The following is a 9,856-nucleotide window of genomic DNA, read 5'->3' as shown; positions in this document are numbered from 1 at the left end:
CCTTAGCTCCTCCAGACTCAAAGGTTTGACTGCACAGTCAGCCACGCTTAGGTACGCTGTGGTCGGGTGAGTGACAGAAGACAAGAGACGCAGAAAATAGAAACTCAACCTCTAGGAGAGCACAGACAGCCTGCCTTATGTGTGGCTCCTCTCAAGGCTTTAAAGTAAGTCTGATACATTCATAAAATCATTGATATCACTATCTGAAGGACTGTCTGGGGAATCGGTTTCTAATTTAGTTATTCTCTTTAACTGATAGACACATCTCTGTCTCTCAGGAAGAAGTGTCTGACAGAGTTTAATTGTGCTTTCTAGAGTCAAACTGATACATGGTAATACAGCTCTTGACTCATGTCTTGATTTCCAGAGTATATTTTCTGCTGTGTCACTAGGTTGAATGGTTTCAAAGTGAGCTGTCACACTTGTGACAGTCATTCCGAGTCAGCTGTGGCGACACACTTCAGAGAAAAAAGGCTGAAACATCCTCCATAAATCTCATCTCGTTGCATTTTTATCTGCGTCCATTCTCTCTTTTTTTCCTCCCAGATAATAAATCTGTTGCTTTAGCTTCTCTGAGCCTACATTAGATGGTTAAGTCTTTAATAAGGTTTAGATTTTGCATTTAATGTGGTTTCTTATCAGGGAAGAACATGAGTCAAATGACTGCTTACCAATATTAGTGCTTATCAATCATTATCTGAGCAGCAAAGTGAAGAGATTAATAAAGCACTAGCTCTGCATGTTGTGTTTGTGTGTCACAAGCCTTTCATCATCTTTTCACTCTGTATATCATCCTATCATATACGGCACATTTCTTTTGTGAGGGCTGAGCTACTTGACCACATCTTGTTGAGGTGAAACAGAGAAATAGTGAGAAAGATAGAAAGATCAGATAGAAAGAGAAAAAGAAGAGTTCAGGTCTGGCAAAATGCCAAGTCAATTCAGAGGAAGTCGGGTTGATACACAAGGAGTGTTAGTTTCCTTGTGAAAGTGGTCCTGCTTCAGGGCTGACGTGCAAAGGAACCTCCACTGTAGCCTCGGGGTGGTGATTCAGAGTCACAGGATGTGTGGGACAGTGGGGCTAATCGGGCAGGTTTCACTTTGAAGTTTGTTTGTCCGGTAGCAGCCGATGGAAAGAGTCTTATTCCTGGAACTATAACTATCTCCTCTATGATATATCTCACATTACACTCCAAAATCTACTTCAAGATCAATTCAAAGCTTGACTTTTCGTGGTACAGCTGTATTTCTTTTTTTTGCTGTGAAATGAAAAGACAATGGCATATTGTGTCAACAAGAGTTCCAAAGTGAGCCTTGATGTGTTGGGTGGATGTGTTGTAAAGGAAACCTGTTTTTGTTTGCAAAAAAGAACCCACATCATTCGTGGTAGCTGGAAAAAAAGCCTCTATCATCTCTACAATCCAACAGCCAGCATGTTTTTATTGATATGGTCTGATTTACCGCTCACCCAAATATTTTGCCCTTTCCTCCTCCCTAGGCCTCCTCTTCTGAATGCACCACAGACATGCTAACCTCAGAGAGGTCACCACAGAGCATAGGAGCTACCTCTGTGACAGGTACACAAAATGTAGATATGAGATCATGGAGCGAAGCCAACTTTGAGGAGCAGTGCACCTACATTGTGAAAGACCATCCTCTGGAGGAAGAGTCCAATAGCCATGGCAAAACAAGAGCCGAGAGGTCTTTGCCCAGAAACCTTGCCCTGAAACGTTGCTACAGTTCTACAGAGGTATGTAAGACTTTACTCCTACTCTTATGCCATATGTGGGGTTTGAACAAAAGCATGGCATTGGAATTATACTGTAAAATCCCTAAATCAAAAACATCTAAGCATAAACGGAGCAGTTGTTTATGTTTTTACAGACCTTCTTTGCGTCACTCCAACATCCTTCCGTCCACTCATCCATCCTCAGGCGGGATGTACTTGACATGTTATTGTCTAATTTGAGCCTTTCCTCCCTCTTGCATGTGTGCCGTGGCAAAGACGGAAACAATGGCTGAGCCCCCGGCACTCAGACACAGGGGGCTGTGATTAGGAGCTAGCAAAGATTCTGATCCTTTTGTTCCAGGGACAAATTAGACCCTAAAGCAAAGCTGACACATGGGGACTCATCAAATAGGAAATACCTGAAATAATCTTTTAAATAGCCAGAAATCTGGCTATTTAAAACATAGGTGTGTCTGGCTTAGTCAAAATTGTCCACCAAATCTAAAGTTGTGCGGCTGAATCTATAGAGAAAGTATGGTTTTCAAACGTAGTCACAGGAAGTAGATTATCTGTCCAAAGTTGAATACTTGCCTTACAACTTTCACCTTTTAACAAGGCTTGCCAGGGGTCTTTTAGCACAGACAACCAGTGATCTGCAACACAAGTGCAACTGAAATAAAGCCATCAAGAACAAAACTAGTAAGTAGATGAACCAGAGTCAAACTCATCCTGGTACAGACATGAGAATCACTCACAGGTGAAAGAATACCTTATATGTGCCTTTATGCTTTAGGTTTGACAAAAATGTAACCTGGTGTAGTTCACCAGTCGGGGTGTGACCATGACACCTTATCCTATCTTCTTCAGTCGGAAGGCTGGAGATAGAGGAGTGAGTTTCACACCTGGAGGTCACAGAACAACAGCAGTGGTGAAATTTTAATGTGGTAGAGAAACTACAGAAATCTCTGATGACTGGCTTATGAAATATTCAGAATATGGGTAAAAGATTGTGCCATATCATAATTCAGTGTGAAAGATCTGACACAATAAAATCTGCTGCCTTGTAAAAATAATAAGAAGATGGCAACTTTCCAGTAATTCACCTAAAATTTGTATGAAAATATTATCGACCAGACTCTCTTCTACGTTTTGTTGTTTTGTTGTCCTTACTTGTCTCAGATTATCACAGAAATTTTAATATCAGACAAAGGTAACCTGAACAATACAAAATAGCTGTCTATAAATTATAATTTCATTTATTAACATACAAAATCTATTCAAATCGATCTGACACTATTTGAAACAGGAACTGTGCCTAAAACTGAACTGGTGGTGCCCTGCAACTATCATTACCAATAAATTAACAGAATCACTGTTTATTTATACTGGCAGTATCACTCAAGTGATAAACCTAGAAGTGACAGTGTCCTGCTTTGTTTGAAATGTTGTTAGTATCACAGTGTGATTCGTAATGAGATGTATACCGAAAACAGTTTTCTAGACAGTCCACATTAGATTTTACCAAAATATTTGAGGATCAACAAGCTGGCAAATGACAGACTGGCCTCTGTCTTCTTTTTGTTTATGTTTTGGCCTTTGGATTGTCCTTTGGATACAATTTTTTTCTCCCCAATTTATTTAAGATAATTGAGTCATGAACGCTGACCTAACTGAGAGAAGTGAAGCCTGCAGTACCTGACATAATAATATGGGTTGCATTGATTGAGTTTTTTTATGTACTTTGATGTAATTTCTCAGAGAAATTCTGATAAGCTGGCTACCCTGGGAAAGTTCCCTGCTTTTTAAAATGTTTTCACTGTTTGTGGATAATGTGGTTCTGTGGAGTCTCAAAGCCTTAGAAATTGTTTATAAATCTTTCTAGGTCAAGTGATTTATATGACATTTGGCTTAGGTTATGACATGTTACTTTTTGAGATCTTTTAGCCTACATCATGCTGTCAGACAGGCCCTTATTAAGTTACTTCTTGATTATGCAAGTCAGGCAGTGATCAGATGTGGGTGTTAGTGAAATTTAACTCAGCTATTTAAAAAAGTGTCTAGTCACAGTGAATTCATGTCTTAGAAAGGTGGATAATTATCTTTTCACATTGGCTGTGATGTATTTTTTCCTTAACTGAAGACATAATTTGAAAATAGTTTTTTTGTATTTACTCAAGTTGTTGTTTTCTGATATTTAAAACAAGAAATATGCCAGGGAGCAAATAGTTTTCCAAAACACTGCATTACTTTATTTAATCACATTGAAGTTGATTTGTAATGCAAAATTTGATAAAACAGCTTTTCTTATCAAAAGAAAAGCTGTCTTTTCTTTTGATAAAAGACAGCTTTTATCAAAAAAGCTGTCTTTTATTCTGCCTTCTTTATTCTGTCTTCTTTGTTCTCTCCATTTGTGAACTAATCTGTAATTGTATGTTTCTGTATGTTTCTTATTGAACAGGTGCTTGGAGTGACCAGTAAGGAGTTGATTCCAAAGGGTACCCGTTTTGGTCCTCTCGTTGGCGAAAGCTACACCAGCAAAACACTGCCAAAAAATGCTGACAGCAGATACTTCTGGAGGGTAAGTATGCAATATGTGAGGCTCTGGATTTGGGTGCTTGAAAACTAAATGCAAGGGTGTGTGTTTCAGAACTGTTCACATCCTGCAGCTCCAACCAGGGACCTTTCTATAACAGTGTCATTGCGCTGGTTTGCAGTTGTGGTCAAGGAGAGGCATCCTGTATAAGAAAAGTTTGCTTGTCAATGCTTGGGTATTGCACTAGATGGAGGATTAATCGTGTGTTTAACACGTATGCAAAACTGATTGCCAGTACTGAGCAAGGCTGTTTGAAATCACATACACACACACACACACACACACACACACACACACAGAGGCACACACAGCTGTTTGGTTTCAGTGACGCAGTGGTTCTTCTCTCTCTGCTTCTCTCAGCAGTGGTATCACTGCCAGTAAATACACCATATACATGTCCGCACTTCTCCAGACTCACATTCTCACACTGACTAAGCGAGGAAGTGGCTTTGAGCCTGAGAACTGCGATGTTACAAATCAGCAACACCAGAAGATCTTCCATTACACACAAGCTCCGTTGCAATTCAGAAGCACAGGGCTGGTAACCTTGAACTAATACCAGGCTTATCTGACCTTTGAGTAGCTTAAACGGAGATGGTCTGTTAGCCATGAATCAATCAAGAGCACTGCTCCATAGCTTCAGACAGCAGAAAAAGTAGAGATGGAGAGAGAAGGTAAAGGACATCTGCTCCACAATTGTCCTAGCTCATGGTGGCAGTAGGCGAGATATCGTACTATAATCCAGTCATACTGAGAATGTCTCATTCAGTGTTGCTTTCATAAATCTAGATGAGTTGCTACACCGCAACCAGCCCTATGCTACTTCTTAAGCTGAACATATATATAATGCTTACCATAAAGAGACTAGGAAACTGACATCCTGATTCTGAAGTCAGATCATATTACAGTGCTGCCTGTCTCATTATTACCAGAACTACTTTCCATAATTTCAATGTTGTTTTGTATTATAGGTCTTCTCAGAGGGGCAACTTCACCATATCCTGGATGGTTTGAATGAGGAACAAAGCAACTGGATGCGTTATGTCAACCCAGCAAGATCAGTAGAAGAGCAGAATCTGGTTGCCTGCCAGATAGGTTTGGACATCTTCTTTTACACAATCAAACCACTTCAGCCAGATCAGGAGCTTCTGGTGTGGTACAGCTCTGAACTTGCCCAGCGTTGCAACTACCCTCATCGTGGCCAACTAGCTGTTAAGACAAATGGTAAGTGTTTGCTTAGATTGAATAAAATCTCATAAAAGTCATTCGAAACCACCCCAACACCTATGCTTTGACACATATTCCGGTTAGATTGTCACAGTGAAGAGCTCCCTGTCAAACAGTTGACCAGCTGACACAGTCTTTGTATGGGTGTTAAAAAAGTTACTCAGTCACACCCATGGCCTCTTTATTGAAGGAGAGTACAAAAGACGATAGAACAGTCATGGAAACAGAGAGGGGATTTTCTAAAGAGGCAGCACCTAAGTAAAATGAGACCATTTTCCTTATTTTAAACCTTTTAGTCTATATTATCTGTTTACATATGTCAGTGCTCCCTCAGTAGTTGTGACTTAAGGTATTGACTTTATTCAGGTGCACCATCTTTTATTTATTTAGCTCTTAAAAGAAGTGACTTAGGAAGGCTACTTTAACTTCCTGACAAGGTGACCCGCTGAAAGATTGATATCTCACTCAGTGTTATTTGTTTGTTTGCTAAGAGGTGGAAGGGTAGGGTAAGAAGGGAGTGAACAAAAGATAAGACTTGCGCTCCAGTGTGTGAGATGATGTTAACTGTGTCCAAAGTAGGTTAAATGCACAACCATACCCCTGTATTTTGTCTTCCTCTGTTTGCAACCTTGAGTACTTTGTCTAGTCTGCAGGAGGCCATAAAAGCACCACCCACAAGACTTCCTGGCTATTCACTTGTTTACATGTGATACTATAGAAGTCCTGCTATTGTAAACGTAATGTCTGTGCATGATTCAGTGAACATGTCCAGCTACCTTCAGGACCATTTCAGTCTGACTGAAAGTCTAAATTTCTGTACCATGTAGATGTGGGTCATATGTGCGTCATCATAAAGATCTACATGATGATTTTATATATATATATAGATATAGATATAACTAGGTCTATATAACTAGGTCTCTAAAGCAGTTTCTGTAACCATGGGTTGTATACTATTTGCATCAGATCATAGGTTGATTGTGTCATGCCTACTGTCACTTTTTATAAGGTTAAGTGGTGTGGGAAACTCTGAAAGGTAAACTTAGTGAAAAAGGTTTAACTCCATATTTACGAAAATGGTCAGATTGATAAAAAGAACATGCTTGGATGTATATTATTATTAAAACTTCACAGATCACTCAATGGAATGTAGTAGCTAGCTGAGTTTTTGAATTTTTATACTAAATTCATCTGATTCTAATGACATCTCTCCATTTTCTATTTGTCTATCAGAGCAGATTCAGGCTTGCGAAAAGATGAAAGGAAAACGAGGGCACACTGTTTCTGAGATTCTCCGAGATGAACCTTCCAAATCTAAATCTATCTGTCTCAGACACCAGGACAGTCAGGTGTTTTCAACGAGTGTACCAGTTTTTCCCTTATGTTCCAATACTGTCTACCCAATGCAGTCCAACTTGGAGTCCCCTCATGGCTACAGATATGTTCCTTTGCTATCTTTGGCACCATACAGCGCTTCTACTGCCAAAAGGCCAGCATTAAGCACTCCCATTCCAACTAATTTGCACTTCACCCTGCAACACACTCAAGACGCTGGCAAAACTGAACTTCACCAAAAACCTTGTGTTTCTAAGGATGTTCACTCCACTTTCAGGGAGAGCCCCTATCTATTGCCTCACTACTCACTGGGCCTTCTCCCACATTCGTTACCATTCTACAATGAACAACTGAAACCACACTTGCCCACATCCTCTAAGTTTCTACCTTTCGACAACTATGCACACTTTCTACATCCTTCAGGTAGTGGTTCCAAAGACTTTTTACTTGTGTCATCCAACTGCAAACAAGACCTCAGTCTTATGCAAAACAATGAGCACAAAGACACCAATGACCTCCACTCCAAAAAGGTAAACTACCTCAAGAATACTTCAACTGACCTCAGAGACTTCAAATACTCTGCTTGCACCAATGTCTACACAGACCTCACTGCATCTACCAAGGCCAGCTCCCCACCCATTGGCATTAATCTCCATGGAAAACCTTCTTTTGCACCTCGGGAATGCTCACCTCCAGTTGCTACGGCTGCCTCCTCAAACTACCTTCCTTCCACACCTACCTCTGCCACTCAGAGCAATGCTGAAGATGCATTGGATCTTGAGAGGCAAAAGAGAGGAGGCCAGATCATTGGCTACAAGACCCTGTCTTATCCACTCACAAGGCAAAATGGAAAGATTCGGTATGAATGCAACATCTGTGGAAAGATCTTTGGGCAGCTGTCCAATCTCAAGGTCAGTACAACATCAAGATCCTGAAGAAAATAACTAGCAAGAAATATAACTGAATGACTATGCTGTGTTTAAGAGCATACTAAAGCTGAAACTAAACCTATTGCTCTTACATGTTGTTTTCAGGTTCATCTGCGAGTGCACAGTGGTGAGCGTCCATTTAAATGTCAGACCTGTAACAAGAACTTCACTCAGCTGGCACACTTGCAAAAACACTACCTGGTTCACACAGGAGAGAAACCTCACGAGTGCAAGGTAAGTGTGTAACTTCAGAAGTATTATTTCACAGCTTGAATCTACATATTGAAAAGAGCTAACACTTCTAGCCATCATGTCATCTAAGCTTGAACACCGATAGATGCATTTATTACATTTACGTTGCTTTATTTTTAGGTGTGCCATAAGAGATTTAGCAGCACTAGCAACCTGAAGACCCACCAGAGATTACACTCTGGTGAGAGGCCTTACCAGTGCAAGCTCTGTCCAGCCCGATTTACTCAATTTATTCACCTCAAGCTTCACAAGCGGCTGCATACAGGGGAGGGGACTCACCGCTGTCCTCTCTGCTCCAGTACGTATCTTCACTACAGCAGCCTGCAGGTGCACCTCCAAGGCTTCTGCCCTCTTTCCCCCTCAGCATCCCGGAGGCTGTCACCAGAGGAGCTACAACGGGTCAATTCTGAGATAGAGAGGTTCGACATGAGTGAGGCCGCAGAGCAGCTAGAAGTAGTGGCCACTGAGGCCGAGATAGACAAAGGGAACATCATTGACCTGATACAAAAGATAGAGAATAATATCTTAAGCCTCCAAGATGTTACCAGAGGGAAGGCCGAACTGAGCATCTCTAGATCAGCAGAGGAGTATACCGCTGCTCAGATGCATTATCACAGTCCCATGGTTTTGCCACCAGCAAGCATCAAGCTGGAGTCAGGCTGCATTTCAGAGACTTAAGACTGACCTGCTAATCCCACCAAATAATCCTTAGAGGCCAACTCAGCAGCTGTCTGTCACTGTCCTATTTGAAGTAAAGCCTTATCTCTATCATGGATTGCCTATATACTCAATAGGGATTTGAGCTCATCAAGAGTCAAGACATTGCCAGCATGACCTGGGAAAAAACAGACTTCAGTGATTTAATATTCTTATGTTTTTATAATTTATTCAGTTACTGATTTGAATCTAACGTGTGTAAAAATTCGATACTTGCTATATATTTGGATACATATTTTTAAACATTTGAAACAATAAATTATTACCAAAATGTGATAATATTTGTGGACTCACTGTGTAAGACCGAGTTTTCCTGTTGGGGTGCACATGCCCGTGTTAACGTTGAGTGGCTAAAGTGAAAATGACTGTACAAACATGACTCTAGTGTCAGTGGGCTAAGTGCTGAAATGACGACACAGAGGAAACCTCAATTGTTCGTGCTTGGTATACATGCTTGCCTTTGTGTGAGTGCACTCGGCTGATGTGGGGAGTTAGTGATGCAGATAAACATCCTGTTATGAGTCTCTGGATATTCGCCAGTAAGTATCATCGCTTCAGCCTGGAAAAAAATATATAATTACCACAAAATTACACTATTCTCACTATCAGTATGGTCTTACTGCAAATTTTGAACCGATATGTATATACCGTGATTTCAGTTTTAATCAGGCGGTAGATGTTTTGTTCACAAACAGCAAACTTTAACTCAGCATGCATGTGCAATATCATGACTAGGCAAACAAGTTAAGATGTTTGCAAAAATTAATGCAATTTGTTGAACTGCAGTATTTGAGAAAAAAAAAAAAATTTGTGATGGCTCTAATATCGCCATCAAACCAATTTCATGCAGCTCTAGCTATTAATATGGCAAAATTGAGAATCTCAGGAATGTATGTATCAAAGAAATAACTTTTAAAACTAGAATTGAAATTTTGGGCCAACCAACCTCAAAATATAAACCAAAGAAGAGTGGACAAAGGATGGGTTTCAATGGTCAGGTGGTGTAATGAATCATTTACACTTGTTATCAACACATAGTTCAAATGTCATGCATTTTCAAGCAAAGTTGACAGA

The 9,856-nt window shown here is 40.3% G+C and overlaps 1 protein-coding gene across 1 annotated transcript; it reads left to right on the top strand.

Moving 5' to 3' along the window:
* On the top strand, nt 1–9,058 carry prdm1c (PR domain containing 1c, with ZNF domain). Its single transcript, XM_032585722.1, has 7 exons — nt 1–164; nt 1,499–1,750; nt 4,188–4,307; nt 5,294–5,546; nt 6,783–7,795; nt 7,919–8,047; nt 8,186–9,058. The coding sequence occupies exons 1-7, from the start codon at nt 138–140 to the stop codon at nt 8,741–8,743; spliced, it is 2,352 nt and encodes a 783-aa protein (XP_032441613.1). The 5' UTR covers nt 1–137; the 3' UTR covers nt 8,744–9,058.
* The last annotated feature ends 798 nt before the right edge of the window (nt 9,059–9,856 follow it).

Source organism: Xiphophorus hellerii, chromosome 15 (genome assembly GCF_003331165.1).
Source record: "Xiphophorus hellerii strain 12219 chromosome 15, Xiphophorus_hellerii-4.1, whole genome shotgun sequence".
Lineage (NCBI taxonomy): Eukaryota > Metazoa > Chordata > Actinopteri > Cyprinodontiformes > Poeciliidae > Xiphophorus > Xiphophorus hellerii.
Note: the sequence above shows the minus strand (reverse complement) of the source record. Positions and strands in the feature narration are given on the sequence as shown.

What these genes read in the sequence shown, in the direction of transcription:
- prdm1c (XM_032585722.1), top strand. Translation starts at nt 138, where the DNA reads ATGTGTGGCTCCTCTCAAGGCTTTAAA. An exon ending in GTTGCTACAGTTCTACAGAG is followed by an intron (nt 1,751 to 4,187) that starts GTATGTAAGACT and finishes CTTATTGAACAG; the next exon opens with GTGCTTGGAGTGACCAGTAA. An exon ending in ACTAGCTGTTAAGACAAATG is followed by an intron (nt 5,547 to 6,782) that starts GTAAGTGTTTGC and finishes TTTGTCTATCAG; the next exon opens with AGCAGATTCAGGCTTGCGAA.